The sequence below is a fragment of the Glossina fuscipes genome, unplaced genomic scaffold (genome assembly GCF_014805625.2).
Source record: "Glossina fuscipes isolate IAEA_lab_2018 unplaced genomic scaffold, Yale_Gfus_2 0, whole genome shotgun sequence".
Lineage (NCBI taxonomy): Eukaryota > Metazoa > Arthropoda > Insecta > Diptera > Glossinidae > Glossina > Glossina fuscipes.
This window is the reverse complement of record NW_023998414.1, coordinates 8,928,445-8,950,280: the sequence shown is the minus strand read 5'-3', so window position 1 is coordinate 8,950,280 and position 21,836 is coordinate 8,928,445. Positions and strand designations below refer to the sequence as shown.

General features: G+C 34.1%; 2 protein-coding genes across 3 annotated transcripts; one reads left to right on the top strand and one right to left on the bottom strand.

Moving 5' to 3' along the window:
• Nucleotides 1–8,922: 8,922 nt before the first annotated feature.
• LOC119644797 lies at nt 8,923–9,729 on the bottom strand. Its single transcript, XM_038044534.1, has 3 exons — nt 9,652–9,729; nt 9,472–9,596; nt 8,923–9,295 (listed from the first exon to the last, which is right to left on the bottom strand). Exons 1-3 carry the CDS (start codon nt 9,727–9,729, stop codon nt 8,923–8,925), a joined length of 576 nt encoding a protein of 191 aa, XP_037900462.1.
• A 648-nt stretch (nt 9,730–10,377) lies between these two features.
• On the top strand, nt 10,378–21,197 carry LOC119639509 (WW domain-containing adapter protein with coiled-coil homolog). Of its 2 annotated transcripts, XM_038036942.1 has the most exons (13): nt 10,378–10,994; nt 13,809–13,842; nt 16,924–17,245; nt 17,304–17,702; nt 17,780–17,855; nt 17,924–18,009; nt 18,075–18,170; nt 18,236–18,723; nt 18,799–19,022; nt 19,096–19,628; nt 19,702–19,874; nt 20,800–20,927; nt 20,994–21,197. In XM_038036942.1, exons 1-13 carry the CDS (start codon nt 10,954–10,956, stop codon nt 21,070–21,072), a joined length of 2,679 nt encoding a protein of 892 aa, XP_037892870.1. In that variant the 5' UTR covers nt 10,378–10,953; the 3' UTR covers nt 21,073–21,197. The 2 variants fall into 2 exon arrangements, with proteins under 2 accessions (XP_037892870.1, XP_037892861.1); XM_038036933.1 differs by lacking the exons at nt 10,378–10,994; nt 13,809–13,842 and adding an exon at nt 16,384–16,494.
• Nucleotides 21,198–21,836: the final 639 nt, after the last annotated feature.

The window sequence follows — 21,836 nt, the reverse complement described above, 5'->3', positions numbered from 1 at the left end:
TTGTTATTGTGTTTCTTCTTCTTTTTTTTTTTTGTTTTTTTCTGTTAATACTTTTTTATTATAGCACTACTCACTGCCTACCAAGCGATTGCGTATATTTTAAATATTTATTATTATATAAGTCCTTACTCCATTAATTTTTACGATTTGGCCGCAGTAGCGATTAAATGAAACTATAATTAAACGAGCAAGAATAATGCAACAGAAAGAGAAAGAGAAAGAAAGAGAGAAAGAATATAAGTAAAGCAACTTTTCCCGCCTTTTTAAGAACATTCTTAGGTAATCTCTCGACCAGATTTTAAATGGCCGCATACACCGCCAAGATATTATATTGTAATTGAAAATCAAAGTGAACGCAACGTGTATAAATAAATTTGTTCTGTTCTTTAATAAAATTCAAATTGATTTAACCTATTATTGCTGAGAGGCTTAATAATCGAAACATACATCATCGCTATCTGTAGTCTCTTGCTATTTATTGATGTCTGAACATCTTCAGCTACGGTGAATAGGTGACATGCGACAAAGTCTCACAAAGCACACATAATCTAAATGCATTCAAGTCAACTTAATCCTCTCCATAGCTTCAGCTGCATTTTTTCCCCGTTTAATCCACTTAAGACGAGTGAAAATACCATCGATGACATCCATATTTTTAAAGTTTATGATATTCTGAACGACAGCTGGTACCTGAACGGAAACTTAAGTCGCGCATATATCAATATCTCAGTTATCTACGCTCTCTCTCTCTCCTTTCTTTCTCTCTCGCTCGCTCGCTCTCTCTCTCTATCTTTCTCTTTCTCCCTTTCTCTTTCTTTCTTTCTTTCTCTCTCTCTCTCTCTCTCTCTCTCTCTCTCTCTCTCTCTCTCTCTCTCTCTCTCTCTCTCTCTCTTTCTGTCTCTCTCTTTCTGTCTCTCTCTCTCTCTCTCTCTCTCTCTTTGTATGAAGCGTCTTAAATTAAATGTTTTAAACATAAAGAGTTCATCGGTTGCAGAGTTGCGGAGTTTCTTATTTCAAACTTGAAGACGTATGCATCTTCATCAAGTGCGTGTGGCATATTTTACGCAAAGACTACGTTTAATGCATGCCCTGTAAATCATATCGTAAAAAATGATTAATTTTCATCTTAGCTTGTCACAACAGCCTTTAAACCATAGGCATAAAATTTAAGATTCGCTTTGATTTCAGGAAATAGCTCGACTTTATTCCGCGTTCAATAATATTATGCTGATGATATCGATATCGGTAAACACATGTAGAGAGTGTGTTGACAGGACTAATGGATAGGGTTCTATCTAAGGGAAGATAACTATATTTCAATAAGTTGTTTTAGAAGGTGTTCGCACATTCCTTAGAACAAAAGAAGCCGGTCGTCAAGAAAACGTCTATTTCGCCTGCCGGGCCGACAGAGTTCACGGCTAACCCGAACATTTGCATATCTCGAGCATGTTAGTCCACATAAAATGATGTAATGTGTCGAAAAATCAACTTAATGTGGATGAAGTCGTAATGAGAAACACTCTGCGCAAAGATCGTAAAGGAAAAAAACATTCAAAGTGTGAGCTGGAGTTACAGACAGATAGACGCATGAATCAATAAATATAATTGTGAAAGAACTTTACCACGTCGTCTTAGAGTTTCAGGCAGACCACGAACATAGCCATCATTTTTATTTGGTTTTTATTTTCTCTTTCTTACTCATGACCAATCCGGTATGTGTAACACGGACATGGTCCGAAAGAAGTGGGAGTAAAGACAAGGAGGCTTAGCGTTTACCGAGCAACCGCACTCATTATAGCTAGGATCGAGATTAGAAATCACGGGAACATCGATTTAGCACTGGTGACTGTTAACTAGTCGACAACGCGGCAACCCAATAATATTGGGAGAGCGTAGGCGAACACCACTTTTCCACTTTTATATTAGTATGTCTGCATGAATTGGCAAGTCGAGCATTGCTTCTTTAAGAATTAGGCCGAAGCGATATAAGAATTTTAGTATACCTTTATTCTTTGGGAGTGGAAAAGAAATTTCTTGTTTAATTTTTTTTTTTTTTTTTTGTTTTACTCTTCTATGAAAACAAAACTCAATTAAAGTCAAGTCATTTCCCAATGAACAAACACACTAAGCAACTTTCGAAACTTTGTGTACCCAGATCAATTATGCATGCGGTGCGTATAAGTGTGCGATTAGAGGGAAAGAGAAGATTTTGAAAATGCGATATATGTATGAAGTAATCGAGCAAATAGAGCATTTACTCGTTAGTTTCCATCACTCCTGATGTCCTTGTCAATGATACACCCGAGCATGTAAAGCAAAGAACTAAAGAAGTTGTATAAACACTTTTGTATTCACATTCAACTTTTGCAAATATAGCGATAAGAAAGAGGCATGAAATGTTCAATGTACGACTAATAGTCAACGCATTGATTGATTGCATTCGCAATGACCACAAATTTTCCAGATTTTCTTCATTCAAACGAGACGCAGTATTTATTTATCATTGACAAGACCTGACGGTCAATGGTCGAAAGCAATTCTCGCTAAGTAATTAAAAAGCCCTCTAAGACGACGTATTTCATAATTCAATTTGTGATCATTTTGCTCTTCTTCTTCTTTTCTGTCCTTAGCTTTGAGACGCTTCGCGACGGCCATTCAACGTTCATTCAACATCAGTACGAAGACTATGAAAGAAATTCAGCACTTAAATGGAAGAACAGAAAAAAACCAATCCAGCCAGCAATCATGCAGCAGCACTAGAAGAAAAACTGCGCTTTACAATCTATTAGGCGTGAAATGAATTTCTAAACTCCATTTTTGGAGAGTTACATGACACACGCGCAAACTGCGCATAGCAAGTGCGGTCGATTTTAATTTCCTTGGGGCTATAGTTAGTCCTGGCCTGTCCTGCCGATAGGATCGCATAACACTTAGCTATATTCCTTTTTATTTAATTGATAGATCAACGATCTCCCCCCGATCCAGTCTTCTCAATCCAGCCATATCTTAATTTAAGCTGAGGATCTGAAACTGTTTTCTTCCTTCTCCGTGGAGCCGATCGTCTTCGGATCAGCTACAAATTGTCTGATATGATTTGTTTAAGTTGGAAACGTCGTTGCTTCTATTCTCCCAAAGATTACGTTTTAGTTTTCACACTGAGCTTTCTTCAAGTAAAGTTGTCGAACGAGCTTAACGATCCTTACATTACAAAGAGGCTGCACATGTGCCAATACTTGGGTATTTCACTGTTCTGCGATCTCTTTCCCATAAGTGTTATGCAGATTCAATGTAATCCGTTCAAAAGGAGTATCTTGCTATTTGCCCCTTAGGAACTCGCTTATCTCCCCTCGGCCCCCTTATCAAAATAGATTGCTTCTCTTAGCCTTATCATCACTTGAGATACTTTTCGAAGAAGAAGAAGAAGAAGAAAATTTATTCTTGGTATTGCTTTCATAATTAAGTTAATAAGCGGTACTATCCCGAATCGCTTCTCGTCCTTCATAAAGCTTAGTCAATGTAAATATAATTACGAGCTTTTTGAATCCGTTCAGAGTCGGTTGCAAAAACCTAAACGATATCGATCACTTGCTCTCAACATCGGACTCCGTACAGTCTATCAAAACAATTATCTCTAACACAGACGACTTGTTAGTCAGTGTTGTATTTAAATTAACTTGCAATCTCAACAACTTGCTCATGATTCGAAAACTGACTGGTGTTGTTTACTGTTATCGGTTGCCGAGCTTATGCATATTTGCAATGGCTTAGGGGTTCACGCGCAACTCGGATCTGTATCGATTGTGGGTGCGACTGTTTCTCTCTTACTGACTTGTACATGAAGTTTATTCTTCTCTCTCTTCTTCTCTTTTTTTTTGTCTTCACTTCCCTTTACGCATTTTACACATATTTTGTCATCATAATGAGTATAAGATTTACTTCTAAGAGTCAACGGAATTTCGATCTCATTATATTTTAGTTGAATATCTAGCTTTAGTTGTTCCCATAACTATATCTAGGATTTTAAATCGTTTTGTTAACTCATTCAACGTAAGGTAACCAACGAGCAGCGAAAGATGCTTTGAAATAAAAAAAAAAAAAAAAGCTAAGAAACCATTTATGCTTTGGAAAGTAATGACTTTTAAGTGATTGGTTGACTTTTAAAGCGGTTAAGCTGGTCTAGATAACTGTCATCCATCCATAGTGGAATAGAAACACCCTACTACGCTTTTTGCACACAAACAATAGAGTTTTCCGTCAAGTGTATGTAAAAACTTCCACTCTTCTATCTTTCATAATTTGTGAGTGATGGATAAATACCCACAAATTTTTGCCTAACAAGACGGAGTTGCGAACAATTTTTAATAGAGCTTTCAAAACTTCATTAAAATATCTTAAAAATTCTGAACTTTAGATTGAACAAATGAATACATGGACAGACGGATAGAGAGAGAAAGAGAAAGAGAGAGACAAGCTCAGCTCAATCAGTTTTAATGAAAGGCGGATCTATCTCAAGTCCCTCAAGTGCGTGTTGCATGAATCTGCACATAGTTAACATACCGTTGCACCACAGGCGGTTCACAATGTAATAATACATAATAAGTAAATAAATAAATTTTTAAAATCATATTCTTATAGGACATCGCTTAAGCTTGCATCCTTACAATTTGAGCAATTTATTTTAAATGTTATAAATCAGAAGACATAAGTAACTCTCTCAACATGTTTGATATATTAAAAATCCTATGAAGAGAAATTAATTATCAATAAAAACTGTAATGAATCTTTCAAGTTTAAATAGTGAGAAATCATTAGCAACTAAATGTAAAGCGAAAAGAAAAAAAAAAACTTAAAAAAAAAAAAAGAAATAAAAATAAAAATCAATGAGAATTCTTTCTTGGCCACAGAAATCCGCATAAGATTGCTGTTACAAAAATGTTTTTTTTTTTTTTTTTCCAATACAATACCTAAGTACGTTATATATTGCCATCTACAAGAAAGACACAATCAACTTCCATTATTATAGAGTCTTGTACAAGAAACTAAAAAATTTTTAAACAAAATATAAAATGAATGGAGTTAAAAATCCTTTTAACTAAGATATATATATATATATATGGATATATAAAAAAAAAAGAAAAAAATAAATAAAAATGTAAGGAAAAAAGAACAATTGTTCACATTGTAGAAGAAGATAGTGCAAACAAAAGAGTGCTACGAATAAAATCGAAATTAATCTGTTCAAACGCATCATCATGAATAATCACCTTTCCTTCTGCCCTTATCCTTTATAATCACGACAGAAAGATAAAATACAACAAGGATTGTACTGCTATTCAAGAAAAAGAAAAAAAGAAAAAAAGATATAAGCAAAACCCTATACCCGGTGGTTTTGCATAATATTGATGTAATGAAAACTATTCTTCAATGACCTATCATTCTCTTACTTACCATTTAAAAAGTTTAAGAAAAGAAAAGAAAAAAAAAAAAAAAAAAAAAAAAAAAACATTAAGGAAAACGTCAACAACAAAAAATAAATTCGTGGACTCTATTACACTTAATTTTAATCACTCCGGATGTAGTTTTGTATATATATGTCTTTGTGCCGTTTAATTAATCGACATATTTTTAATGAAAAATAAATACAATGCACACGAGTTTCGTTACTGTATAATTTTGAAATTCTTCTTCGCTTTGTTTTTTCTAAATATTATTTTTATTCGTTTTCCTCTACATATGTAGATGGAAACTTCTCACTGACGCAGCCAAAACATTACTACTTCTACTACTTGTTGGCTTTATTTTGTTATGTTCCATTTATTATAAATCTGTAGTATCCAAACTGTTCTCTCCCTCCCTCCATCCTCTGTCACGCTACGCTTTAGAACTTAAAGGAAATATGTTTCTGCAAACTTGACTTTGCAATTTCGTTGCAGAAAAAAGGCGCCAGATCGTGCTTTCACATTCTTCCGGTTAAAGAGTACCATACATAAGAGTTAATATATATTTATAAAGGAAAACTTTCGTAAAGAGTTATTTCAGAGAGAGCGTAGTAAGGGAAAAGAAAAAGAAAAAAGCAATCGAATGCTTTTACGAAAAACTTTAAAAAGCTCTTTATGCCTAAACATATGCTATATATAACGACCTTTTTTAATTCAAAAGTTTTTCAAATCTTTGTCAAAAGCTTAGCATTAAGCATTCGCACGCATTACAGTATGCAACAGTAATTAACTCAACACAAGTCGAATTCCTTTCGAAATTCATCAATTTTTTCTTCTGCATTTTTTTGCTTATAGTTTTGGTTTTTGTTTTTGCTTTCATTATAATCCATTATCCATCAAGTATGCTACAAAAAAAAATAACAAAACCTAACACTCAATGAAATCGATTTCAGTTTAAAAATCATTTATATCGAATTACAATATCTTTCATCTTATATTTCTGTATTTGGCGTTCATTTTATACACACCCACGCGCATATGTGCATTTTGAAAGTTTGTACTTGTAGAGGGCGACGATCGTAATATATCTCGGTGTTGCAAACGTTTCGAAAAACTGAACATACCTTTCACAGGTATATTCCCGACATAGAAATAAGCTGATAGCTAGACTTTTCCAAACCAGTTCAATTATGTAAATATATGTCGATCAATAATTTCCGCGCCCAAGTAAGAAGGCATTTTTTTGTACCCATTTGATAATCTGCGTTCTAGTGCCCAATTTTTCAGGCTAAATAGTAAATGCAACTACCTTTTCTCATACATTTGGGATTAAAGCTCTCCCTTATGACTTTCCATTTCCGTTATCGATAATAGTTTTCAGAATTTTATTGATGTGACCTGGTGTGTTTGAGCGACCACAAATTGTTTTTGTTGTCAACGGAAGGTAAGAGTTGCAAGATGCGCATGTTATGCTTATACGATATTTCATCAAAAATCACTTCAGCTTTCAAATAATTTGATTTTTTTTCCGCTCAAGGGATGCTCTTTATGCGCATGTGAACAAACGATCGAAAGGTCTTAAAATTGTGGCAGGCGGTCTTTTGAGAGGTCATTTAATGGACTTTTTCCTGGAGACAATCTCCATGTCTATACGTCCCTTTGTCCCGATATCTTCCCTTCGTAGAATGTAACAAACAAACGCAATCAAGACATAATCTCCATGAATTCTCATGTTTTCAGTTTTATTCAAAACCTAATCGAAAACCTAACGCTTCGAGGAACAGAAATGAACAATTGCCTTTATTACACCGACTGTAATGCTAATACGAAAATCTTTTTTACTAATCAAAGTGCGATCAAAATCAAAATAGAAGCACAAAGAATGTTTCCCGCAAAAATTGCCGGGGGCTTGAGGACGTAGACCACCGTAACAATTTTTTTCGCGTGTAACGAAATAATATTTGAGAAGATTGCTAAGCGCACCTTATAGTCTTAGAAGAGAAAATCATTTTTTGAAAATATTAAAAAATGGCAACACCGTAGCCATTCTCTGGTGACATCTTTATCTTAAAGAGCTCTGCGGCAAGCAGCACAACTGGTCCAAATTCATGTTTGAAAAAAAAAAGAATCATTTAATCTACATTCTTACATCTAGCAAAACATGTAGAGTCTTTAGATAATATTGGTTTTTGTGTAACTGGCGAATGTTTGAGTGCAATTCTCGACAAAAAAAAGACACTCACACATTATTAACAAAAAAAAAGCAAATATTTAAACAAAGTTATTGAAAAGAGCCCACGTCTTTTCCTAGAGAATGTTGTTTTGAATACGCGTTAAAAAATTCGAATGTAAGATATGAAAATTGTTTAAATTATGCTTCTTGGTGATTTCAAAAATTGTGTCTCGGGATAAACTCGCTTCAAACTTCGCCATGTGTTATACGCATGTTTTTTCGTCTCAACTTTTTAGTTATTTACAATTCCAGGCCGTCCTTCTAAGTTCAAATATTTTCCCCCATTCTATTTTCATAATGATATTATGCTACAACCTATGTGTTTTACAGCTTTCTTGCTCCAGTTAGTGTCGACTTCAATGCACAAATTGTTTGATTGGGTAACAATGTTCGTTTCGAAAACTTTAATAACTTTTAGAATACTAGTCATACCAGTTATTAAAATTGCACACAGCAATGTCAGTCGCCACATTTGTCTTATGGAAAATTCCGAAATTTCAAGAAAACAAATTTTTCTTGGGCGTAATGAACTTTTTTCCACATACTCTAGAAGGTTTCAAGCATCGATTAACCAAAAAAAAAAAAAAAAATTAAGTTTTTAAAAAATTTACAGAAGCTATCAAAAACGATGCGAAAATAATTTAAGTAAAAGGCAAAAAGAATGAAAGCAGGCTTTTCCGTCCAACACGCTCCATTGTTATTTGAGACCTTGCGAGAAAAAAAAACACACTGGAGAACACACAACGCGTACCCTGTTCACATGATTAATTAATTAAACATTCGCTGTAGCACCCTGTATTGCCATCTGTTCGTTTAGTTTTTCAAGCTTGGAGATCCCAATGTTACAGAGTTGTCATTTTTAATTAAAATGGAAGTTTTCATTTTTCAAATAAATTGAATTGACAGATGGCCCTTGTTGTATATTTTCCATTTCACCCATACATGTTCTCCTAATACTTTAATCTTTTTGATAAATATTCTGATTGAGATTCCAGACTAACTGAAATAATTAGAAAAAGAAATCCGCCTGAGTGACCGAGTAGGCAAGAGTCTCGACTAGCAACTCAATAGTCGTGGGTTCAAACCTCAAGTGCGGTAGAGTTTTTTAATAAAAAAAAGCCGATAGCCCTAGATGCTAGTGCTTTAAGACTTTAGTCTTGGAATTTATTCTCTGGCTAAATTTATAATAATAATAATAATAATAATAATAGAAAAAGAAAATAAATAAATAAACAAGGTTCAGAAATATTTTTAATCTTTTGAATTTTCTTCGCGTAATTTTTCTTTTATTTCATTGAAGCTTTCAAATAACTTAGTATTCTCATAGAAATATAAATTTCTCAAAATTTCTACTTGTTCACGTGTGAAGTTTTGTTCATCAAATTTAATTGAAAATATGCAGTAAATTTTCGATTCCTTGCTAGTTTTCGAACTACATCGTTTCCTCTGTTGCGTTTCCATCGAATGCAAAAAACCATATAAGCAAGCTATGCAGTGTGCAATCTTATGGACAAATGAATCGCAAACATCATGACAAACGTCCACTACAACCAAATTGTGTGGCAATGACCATTCGTATAATTCCAAAAGTTTCTGATTAACCTCACCTAATGATCGACAATACCTAAAAAAAAAAAAAAAATGAAAATATAAAAAAACGTTAAGGATCGTTAAAATTTGATAATGAAGACAAAATAAATAAAGTAAAAATAAATAAAAAATAAATAATATAAATAAATAAATAATAAAATAAAATAAAATAAAAAAAACAAACAACACTTTATAATTAAAAATACTCACATTATCAATAAACGCTGCAATTGTTCACCGCTTAACTGAGATCCTTGCGTTAATGGAGTATATGCAAATTGTTTTGTAGTAATCAAAAGGACTTGGCGGCCGTCTTGTATTTGTTCTAAACAAAACTGAAATTGAAAGAAAACGTAATAGATTATACTCTACAACAACATTTCAGCCAACCTTGTGTACTTCTTCTGAATACGATTCAGAATCCGTTAGAAGTAAGTAATTCTTTATATTTCTCTTTAAATTATTCATATTCCTGATCGTTTAGCTTTCAATATCAGCGCTTTATGCCATTTTTCCAAGAAAATTGTGAAAATAAATAAATAAAGAAGAAGCACAAGATATTAAATCAACTTAAAGAGTGACCAGATATATGAATGAAAAAGAGTAAAAAACTTCGTTAATTTCATAAAACCTATTTTTATTGCACCTTTTTTTACCCAGCAAAACACTAAATCAATTTTGCAAAAAATTTTTTTAAAAATATTTTTTTTCGTATTTTGCTAAGCTAAGGAACTCTTTTAAATTGCAAAACTTTATTATAAATTCGAGGGAAATATGTATAAAAAAAAATTTAAAAAAATAAAACGAAAGAAACACTACAAAGTATAATATGCTAAATCTATTATTTTAAATTCGTGAAAATATGATTTTGTGGGAAAAATAATATATATTTCTTTATTGCTTTCTTTGTTTTTTTTTTTGATATGGCAACTACTCAAGAAATTTGGTGTAATTACGTCCCAAAATGGCGTCACATATACACCACTACTAACAGCAGCAGCAGTAAATAATTCACCACAATACAAAAACAACCTGAAAAGAAAAAATTTTCATCAAGTGTGCAGAGGCGACAAGAAAATATTCTAATTTTAATTCATTTTTGTTGGAAGAATTTTTTACATTTTATATTAATAATTAATAACGAAAAAACATACGCAAATTATTGCTTTTAATATAAACAATAATTTGCGTTAAATACATTTTCAAGAATTATTAACTAAAGGGGAATAAAATCCCAATTGAACAATTAGAAACCGATTAACGTGAAAATCTGTACAGCGCTCGCTTAAAAAAAAAAAAAAGTAGAGAAATCACGTTCCAGAGTTCTCAGTCAATCTTAGATATACGAAAAAAGCAAAAGAAAATAACAGAACAGAAATTCTTGCTTTTCTCGACTAAGAGAACTCGCAACCAAAGGAAGGGGTGTGTGCCGTAACCTTCATCACTTTAGAAAAAAGCCTAGCAAATTTTTTTAAGAATTTGTAACAAGATAAGGACGGTTGGCAGACTCCTTCGCAAAAAAACTCTACACCTCAAATAAGGACGGACGTCTAAATATAGGGCCTTAAAGAACAGACCATCAATTTTATGTATTGTACTTGTCACCAGCAGAGACTAAACAAGAGCAGCGGCAGCAGCAACATCGTGGGACGACGTTAACGTTGAGGAAATCGTGGCAATAACTTTGCATTGATGGTAATGCATGCTAGAAAACCGCAACGCATGAATGATGGGTAACTTTTTTAATTCTGTTTTTTTTTCCAATTTTTCGGTTCGTAAAATTCGATCAAGCATCCGCATTAAAATAATTTTTAACGAAAAAAAAAGAAAGAAAAAAATTTCCTATTTTTTTGGCATTTATTTGACATTCTTGTCATTTATGCTTTGTTTTTCAACTTTCCACCATGACAGCGCTGTTACTGAAGAGGGCTCTGTTACTCTGGTGGGATATAAACAAGCAGAGAGCCTACGGTACTATAAAATTGAAGAAGAGGAAACAGTGTAGAAAGATGGATTATTAAAGGAATTTTTGTGTTTTTTTTTTCTTTTATTCTATTCATAATCCATAAGAGCAATTGTTAAAAGATTTTAATAGTTTCCTCGGTTCCTGGTAATGTGCAACGTAAACATAAATTATTTTTGTGCACCATTGCGTTATTGCCCGATGCAACCACTTCAACATTCAATATCCGATTGTTGATACATAATTTCAGTAATCGTTTAAGTTAAATTTAGTTATCTCAGCAAAGTTGTTACCGTTCCGTGCAGTTCGCGCCCAGTTCATGTTCCATCAATTTCGCATAAATGTGGCGGTAACTATATATCGCAGTGCCTTAAATCTTTACAAGAATATAGTGACAGCTTGAAAACACAGCAAAAAGCAAATTCGTGCAATAAGAGTGAACAGTTCAAAGTGTAGCCTCTAGTTTAACTCTAAAGTCGAGCAGAATAATAGTTTTTTGTATCTATATATTATTTTTAATCAATTTCTTTCCACAGTAAAGCAAAACTAAATTATTATTATTTTTTTTTAAAGATACCTTAAAACGATATGTAGAGCAGCAATTTAATAATAAAAAGGAGATGATGATTTGAATAATGATACGGACCTACATATACTTGTCGACAAATGAATGGGGAAATTACATTGATCGGTTACAAGCCATTGTTAAGATCTACTTAATCTACAAAAAAAATCTACTTTACAATGAGAAATGGTAGTCTATTCTGGTTTTTCCATAGTAAACGTCTATCATATTATAAAGTGTTATACAAATTACTGGTTATGATAAGTTTATCTAACGGAAAGCAAGCCAGAATTTAACTTCTTATTATATGTATATTAATTGTAAAGAATCTTTTTGCGCTCAAAAATGTCGCGTTGTACCTAATGTACGCAGGCAAGATGGTGGTCCGAAAGTTTTATGGGTAGAGAAGGACGGGAGGGGAGAAAAGTGTTAGGGTACGTTTCAATTAAACGTGAAAACATCAGGCACGGCAGGAAAGGACCCTGCTGGTAGTTTGTTCAGTACGTTTTAAGGATGACTAGTCGCGGTAGCGTGTCATACGATATACAGGCAATTCCAGGAGAAGCGGTTGCGAATCCTATGAAAAAGGCCTATGATCCTATTAAAGGACTCGATTAAGGGACAAAGTTCGGTGGCCTAATTAAGCACTGACGAAATCCTAGGTGGTTCGCAGTATTGCTGCTTTTTGGTCAGATTTTGGTTGATGCCCTTAAGTAATATTTAGTTGCACTACAGAAACCTCTTGAGGACTCTAAAATATTAAAATACATTGATTATTCTACCCTAAAAGCAATCTTGGAAATTATCTTAAACTCGTCATCGTTATTAACTATCATGGTCTTTGCAGCAAGCAAACCCAACATCGAAGGATTGGGATGTAATAATTTTTTCATTCTGTTTGTAACACCCAAAGATACGCAGTAGAAATTTTTGTACAATTTTTACACACAACATATATGATTAAAACGATTTGTCTATATTCACCATGCGATGCTCAAAGCAGAAGCAATTATAAAAATTGCTTTAATCCATTCCAGAAGACTTTAACATATATATTTGTTATTAACGATCATTACGATCTTCAGCAAAAAAACACAAATTTGACATTGCGCCCGAAAACGCGCTCGATGGATTCCAATATGTTCGCGGCTATATGATGGTTATTCGAATCAATGTGATTCCAATTTACTTTCGATTATCACTATCAATAATTTCATTTATCAATATACTCTAGGAAGTCCATACAATGTATATATTAGTACATTAGTGCAAAGGTTCCATTGAGTTGTATTTATTGGTCTGTTCTTCTCTATCCGTTTAATGCAATTAAATTTCTGTGTTATTAATTTTTGTTTTTTTTCTTACATTTTCGAACCGGAAAATACATTAAATGATTAACTGAGAGAAGGAAACGTGAATGTAGAACCAAAATCTTCAATAAATGCATGACGCATTGAAAACCTTTCGATTTTCGATAATCAGTTCATCAGAGTGATGGGTATCCACGATTTTACCTTAGAGCGAATTTAATTATGTCATATTGAGCGAGTTGTGTGCAGGAGCTTGGATCAATAATGAAGTGCACAGATTGATGTCCTTTAACCATCAATTCTAAAAAAAAAACAAGATATTGGAAAAGTTATGGGAATAATAACGAAACGTCAGCATTTTAATACTTGCGATAGAATTGTCTTACGACTCGCAAAAAATATAGATTGGAAGGTCAGAAGCACTTAGTCTTATTAGATTTTGAAAATCTTTTCTAAAGAAAAATCTGTTATAAGTTAAGCGAATTAAGTTTCTCTAATGATCTAAGAACTTAATAAGTAAATCAAAGTAAGCGGGGTCGTAATAATCCTTTGAATAGAATTTAGTAGCTTTAATACTTTGCAAGACCTTTGATACCATCATTAAAAATTTGACATAATATATAAAGCGATTTTGTCTCTTTTTCTCTCTTAATTTGCTATATTAACGATTACGTTACGTTTTAATCCTTTAATCCTTTCTATATTTCAGCTACTTTGAGAAGCATCAATCCCATCCTTATCAGGTGAGTAAAATAATTCTTTTATCATATACATACACATCTATCTATATCTATCTATAAACAGTTTATTAAGCATTTTTGATTTTCTCTGGAACTACTTACTACTCAATTTGAATTTGAATTTGAATCATTTATATTCAATAACGAAATTTGTTTTCTATATTTTCTCTCATAATTACATCTCTTACCTTTGACTATTTTGATAGAGTTATATGGTTTTGCTTGTTCTTAAATTATTTTATATATATATATATATATATATATATATATATATAAATATATATAATATATGTACACATTTATATATGTACTTGTATGCACTTTGAATGAAAATTAGCAGGAATTAGTCAGTCAATCAAGGAATCCGCAGGAAAGTAAGAGATGAACTTTTTTTTTACCCTATTAAGTTTTTACAGACTTAATTGATGTTTATGCTTCATTTCAGCGCCCCGCAACAAGTAGTTTTTTTTTTTTAATTTTTTTTTTTTTTGCAAGACTTTTGTTTATGTCAATTCAATTCTTGGAATCTTTTTATGGATATGGACTTATCCACGATGCTGGAATGAATCTTCTGGCGGCTACACTCCTACATTTACTTGCCTCTCATCACGCGCGCGCCCGTTTATGTCTATGTGTGTGTGTGTAATGAATTAGAGTTATTTAGAGTTATAGAACGAATTGGAATCATCGTCTCTCTTTAGCAATTTCAATTCAAACCGTCTTGCGATTCGCCGCATCCATGATGTTCGAATCGAATTTATGAATGCTTACATACGGCTATAGCAAGTAGCATTTCCTTCCATTTCATTGCTACACATTCTTGATTAGTATTTTGTATTTAGACTGAATCAAGTTTTCAAAGTAACTGCACTCACGTAGGCGCCATTGCCATAGAAATGGAGGAATTATTCGTTTTCCCAGTTACATTCTCATAAACTCAAAGCCTAGATATGCACATCAGAGACGATTTGATCTTCATTGGTAATCACTTCAAGATTCGGTGTGGAAATCTCAAATAACATTCAAATACACTCTTAAGCTTATGTCGATAGAAGAAAGCATTTTCACAATTCACCCACAAATAAATTTGCAAAGAAAAATAGAACAAAAACTCTATGAAGAATTTATCGACAGACATTAATGTAAATTTCAAACACAACAACTTTAAAAGGCGACTATGCTATGATTGTGCATTTGCTGAAATCCGCCTTAAACTGAAAGTCACATTTTTCATTACTTCGCTTACTTACTCGTAATATAGTCGTACTGTGCCAGGAAGGCTTCTTTCTTTCTGCAAGCTCTAAGCAAACAATCAAGAATGATTTTCAGATTGAATTTCACAAATAACTGTCGCGAATGAAGTGCTTCTAAAAAGGGTACGATCATCAGGGCCCCCCCCCCCCCCCCCCCCCCCCCTCTATTTGTTTGATGTCTTTCCAAGTTCTCTCTATGTTCTCATTGTGTTACCTTTGGGGTTTCAATTTTCTCAAAGTCGACGGTTCAATTGTATAATATTTTTTTTTCTTTTTTTTTTTTTTAATCAATCCCAGCAGAGCAGTAATGATCACCCTGTTAATCGAACAACAATTTGAAGATCTTGTCGACACAGTATATAACTTGCTATGCGAGTTGAAAACCTTACCTTTTCAATTTCAAGTGGAAATATAGTCAAAAAGAAGAATATCACCGACTTACGTAGCATATTAATGTTGAATTCAAACTTTAAGCCCCTAGTCTTTGATTAATGTGTAAATAGCCGCCTGATGGATTCCGGGTAGTTATGTTCGACAGGAGTAGCGCTGTGTATGTCATTCAAAGATGTCGATTTGTTATAGATAGTGTACTCAGTATTCAGAGTAGAGTGTCTTCAATGAAACGCGCTGAAATTAGGCAAAGACGCGAAAGAATGCGGACCGTTTCTTTAATTGACTAATTCTCGATATTTTTTTGATTTGCCATTAAATGTATGGTTTTTTTTTGCTTTTAATATTGAAAAAAAAGTGTACATACATACGTATAGATATATATATATATATATGTATATTTTGAAAAACTTATCTATGTGTTTTGTTACTTGTTTATTTTCTTTTTAATGATGTTGATACCATGCATAAAGGATTAATATATAGTTTTAAATAATCGACTACAGGATTTATTGCATATTGTTGTAAGCACAACTAGACACACTGACATTGCACTTGATTTGATTTTGAAATTCTCTGTCTCCCTTCTTTTACGTTCTCTTTCTCTCTCTTTCTCTCTCTCCCTCTCTTTCTCTCTCTTTCTCTCTCTTTCTCACTTTCTCACTCTCTCTCTCTCTCTCTCTCTCTCTCTCTCTCGCTTTCTTTCATTCTCCTCCTTCGTTTGTACGCAACGCATCCAATGTGTCATGCATTAGAAATTCACTTGTCGTCTCAGTCAAAACATCAGGCCAACAACATCAACAACAGTACTCATAGATTGTTGCGCATCTTAATCATACAAAGCCAAAGACCCGGTTTAGAAAAGTTAAAGTAAAGCAAAGTGCTGGGAAGATTTTGAAGCTTCCCCAAACAGTTTATGTCTACCACAAATAGTATTGCACTCGATATATCAACACTGGCAGCTGAATGTAATAAAAATGCTGCTGCTGTCGGCCTCTGTCATATCGTAGATGTAAGTGGTCCCGTCAAACAACAATGCAATACATATCTATCTAAAATCTTTCTTTCTTTCTTAATTTTTTTTTTTTTTTAAACATTTTTTGATATTAATCTTTTTATTTTGATCTTTGATTTTGCTTTCATTTAAAACGGAACCGACAACCAAGTCTTCAAAAAAATCATTTTCATTTAATTCATGTTGTTTTTTTTTTTGTTTTTTTTTGGGGGGGGGGGGGGGGGGCCCCCACGATTTTTAAATTTTGCAAATAATTAATTGGCTTATTACAAAATTTGTTGATTTGTTGATTTTTCGGACTTTTCCCTGATTTTATTTATTTTTAATTCTCTCATTTAAAAAGTAAAACATATTTACCTGATTGCTGGATTTCTGTTCTTTTGTTTGTTTTTTGTGTTTTTTTTTTTTTTTTTTTATTTTTTGTAGAGTTCCAAATACAATTCAAAACGTGATTATGAGCGCGATCGTTCATCAAATTACCGCGACCGCGACATTTCACCGGCTGGTAGTGTGTGCGGAGGCGGAAGTAGCGGTGGAGCATTAAATAATGGTAATAGTTCTTCATATCGCTCACAGTCGCCCGAAATAGATTCGCCATCATCGAGAGGCGGTCACTCCAATTCGCACGATATACGCGATCGCGGAGATCATCGTGGCGGCGGTGGCCTTTGTGGTGGCGATCGTTTCAGTTATATACAGAAAATGAGAGATCGTGATCGCGATATATATAAAAAGGACAAATATTCAGGTGATTAATATGCAAGTTTTTCATTTATGAAATGATGTTAATTTTGAAGAAATTTCAGATAAACGGGATCGTCGCGGTGGTGATCGCGATTCTGATTCGCATCGCTCCAATCATGATAGGATTGATAGGCGAGGTGCTGGTAGCGGCGGCAGTAGCGGAGCTAAGCTTTGCACTTCCAGCAGCGGGGGCGACAAACGTTCCGGTTCGGATGATCGCGAGAGGGATCGGGATCGTGAAAGAGAACGCGATTTAAGAGATAGTAAACGAGAACGAGATTCACTTAGAGAGCGGGATCGTGACCGAGAGCGCGAACGTGAACGCGAACGTGATCGCAGCGCTCGGAGTGATGATCGTGATCGGGAACGAGGAAGTGGTGGTGGTAATAGTGGAGAACGTAGCGAACGTGGCGAACGTGTTGCTCGATGTGGAGACTGGAGTGAACATGTTAGCTCGTCTGGTTAGTAAGAGAAAGAAAAAGTTTAATTTTAAAACAAATAATCAAATTTTCCGCATATTGCGTTGTTGTCGTATTAGGTAAAATGTATTATTATAATTGTAAGACCGAGGTCTCACAATGGGAGAAACCAAAGGAATGGATAGAGAGAGAACGGTATGCGATAATGGACGGCATCGTAAAATATAAAGATTTGTAGAACTTTTTCTTTTTCCTTTATTTAGCAATTTAGCACGTGATCAGCATCGCGAAAAAGACTACCGTGACAAAGAGCGTGAGCGTGAGCGTGAGGAACGCTTTTCTAGATCAAGTAAGACCGTTGAAAAGATTACGCTTTTTTATATTAAAAGATGTAATATGTGATCATGTTTTTAGCCTACACAAAACATTCCAGTTCTCGTGGCAACTCTCGTTTAAGGTGGAATTATGATAACGACGCCGGTCCCCCCGGACATCGAAGACGTTTGGATGGTACTTATTTATTGTTATTATAAATTTTGTAATCCCTAAAATGATCTTGTATGACATATCTTTAGGACGATTGACCGATAACGCCGATATGGATATAAGTCCGGGTGATTCCACGCCCACCTCTGAAGCCAGTTACTCGTTGACCGGTACGCCCACTACCCATGATACAATGGGTACTGTTGGTCAATCACATAACGACCAAACATTGCCATCAACTACGGTTGGTTTGCCCAACGCTTTGCCCCGATTGGCTTCACACCCTAACGCATCTTCAGTGTCCTCCGCAAATGTAACCGCCGCTACGGCAGCAGCTTCAATGCATTATTCGGCTTCCGTTATTGTGCCGCCGAATGGTAATAGCAGCAACAGTGGAGGAAGCGGCATAGCTGGTGCAACCATGTTACCCGCTACAGGCCTTGCTTCCGTCAATTTAACATCGGGGCAATCAGCCGGAGTGTTATCAAATAGTGGTGTGAGCGGTAGTCAACGGAAAATGGACTCTGTAACGGGGTTGCAATATCAATCTCATATAATGGCTGCGGGTTCGCCCATTGTAAGTGGCATAAGAAAAATTAAATATTGTTTGTTGTTGTTGTTGTTTAATTCTATTATTTGAATGATGATTTAGGCCTCCACAAACCAAGTGGATCATCATTTGAATTCCAATGCTCCAGGACCACCAAACAAACTTAGTTCTAAGGATCCCGCCTTAATGTTGCGCCAACAGCAAATGCATCACCACTTGAACACAGTTGATGGCCACATAATGCCAGGATGTGGCGGCGGTGGTGGTGGCTCTGGGCTAACAGAAAATATAAATCATGCCTCGACTGTTGGAGCTGTGAATTTAAGGTCTGTGCTAATTTAAAATTTAAACATGTCCTACTTTAATTTACTTTATATATTTTTTCTTTCCTTTCCGCAGAGAAAACGCTTTAAATTCTCCTTTGTATAATTTAACTCATTCACATGGCATGTCACCCATGAGTTATGCCAAAAGTCCTTTAACGCATAATACTGCGACAGCCTCTATGGCGGCGGTAACACATACCAATAGTCTGGGTAACATTGTAGCTGCCACAACTACCTCCGGTGGCGGTAGTAGCGTTGCTCCTTCATATGTCAGCAACAATCAATATGGTATCAAGACTGTCGATGGTGGTAGCAGTGCCAACAACAGTGCCGGCAGTAGTAGTAACCTTAATATTGCTCTAAATTCCCTTAGTAGTAATAGTGGCGTAGGTGGCGGCGGCATTGTCATGGGAAGTAATTCTGCTCTTTGTTCCTCATCAGCATTGAATGCATTACCCGGCCATACTGGCATTAATAATTCAAACAATTCAACTAACGTTAGCGGCGGTAACGCGTTGGGCATTTTACCCGGTGAAGGACCACCGACTCCTACACAGGAATTAGATATAAGCGCTAATTCATCATTAGATCAACAGCAACGGAAATGTAAGTTATCAAGTGATTTAAGTCATGATGTCTACTCTGCTAGTGTATATTTGTTTAAATTCAATTTTATTAGTGGATAATACTGCTTCCGCATCGTTAAGTACCCTGCAAAGTTGCGTTTCCAATTCGATACAAGCTGGAGCACGTTCACAAGGTCCGGAAATATCAACGAAACTTAGCAAGTATTTTAGAGCTGATTTAATAACACATGTCACTAATTGGGCAGCTGACCAATTGGAGAAACAGGCAAGTTTAAAAAAAAAAAAAATTCGTGGATTTTCATTCTCCGCACCGCACCGACTATGCTTTTATACCTATCATCGACGGCTGAGCTTCAAATACCCTACAGAATTTATATATTTTTGATCAGCATCGAATTCTGAATAGATTTAAGCATATCTGTCCGTGTAATGGCTGTTTTGTGTAAACTGTTCTTCTTCAGGGCGCAAACATTCAGTCATCGCGTTAAAATTTGACAGAAATATTGAAAGTTTTTGTACTAAGAAGATTGGTATTGAAAATGTGTTAAAACGCTCGAAGGCCACGCTTACAAAACCACGTATAAATTGGGGAACTTGTTTTCCAAAGGGAATAAAAAAAAAAAAAAAAAATTGGGTTTTTGCTCATTATTCGGAAACTACAACAGATAAACCTATAAAAATTTGAAAATATATTTTATAAGTGATGCTATAGTACATATAAAAAAAATAAAAAAAAAATTTTGCTACGCCCATAATTTCATTTCACTTTCCGAAATCATCGAAACTCGGTGAAGAGTAGAAATTCTTGGCTAATTTCAAATTCGGAGTTCACTTAAGCGTGTCCGTCTGTCAAACTACTTAGTATCTATAAAATGGAGATATCGTGTGAAATATATTAAAAATGATCCAAAGTGATCGAAAGACACGCCTACAACATCCACACGTCTATGTAGCAAAAACTAAAAACATCTTTGCTTTAGATGTTTCCTGCTCGTTGCTTATAAACCGTAATAGATGTACGATATAAATTTCCGCTTGTACACTAAAAACCAAAAAAAAGATCGGCCATGATGCTCCCCTGTATAGAGCCTGGAGATGTAGTTTTTTTTTTTAATAGAAATAACGGTGATGGGTATAAAAGATTCGGTCGCGGCCGAATGTAGTTTTCTTATTTGTTTGACTTCCTTTAGGCCCAGAAATGTTCCGAAGAAACACATCTATATGGAGATTTACAATGTACAAAAGTTTCAGCTGAACTGAAGTGCGCAAGAAGTCTAGTTAGAATCACAGAAATAACCGCAACGTTGCAGGAGCAAAAGTAAATTGAAAATTGCATTTTTTTTTTTTTGCTAAAGCAATTTAATTAATCTTACATTTTATATAGGATTATGTATCTACGTCAGCAAATACGTCGAATAGAAGAATCAAAATCACAAAATTCATTCATGTCTGATGATCTTTAGCCAATAAAACATTGAAATATAAATTTTAAAAAAAAAAACATGTTATGATACAATTGAGGAAAAAATTAAGTAATAAAAATTTGAAAGGCGGTCGGTTCCCCGAGGCAGATGAATGAGAGTAAAAACTATTTTAATTTTAAATTAAGGAAAATTTTATGCAAGCAAATAGACAGGAAGCACATACACACACACACACACACACACACACACACACACACACACACACACATACACACACATACACACATACCCACATATATACATACATACACGTACATATGCACACATATGCACAAACAAACAAAAACACATATACATATACATATATATAAATACAAAGTTTCGTCATTAACACAGAAATTAACTGGAAATGCATTAAATTTTTGAGTGAACTGTGAGGGAAGAGGAAAAAAGCCTAGAAAAAATGAAAAGGAAACTTATTACTGCATTAACATGAGAGAAAAAAGGAACCATTACACTGAAAAGAAATTTAAAAAAAGAAAAAAAAATAAATAAATTCATTACACTACGGTTATAAAATTATTAATAATTATCATAAAATAAAATATATACAAAATAAAATAAACTAATAAAAATGAGAAAATGATAAAATATAGTCTATATGTATATATATGTATATATATAGACTATAGACTAAAACAAGGACATATATTTAAATAAACATATTACATAAAAGGAAGAAATCTTAAAAACGAAAAATCTCTGTTCTAATTAATAAAATGATAAAAATTTAGGCTTTAGAT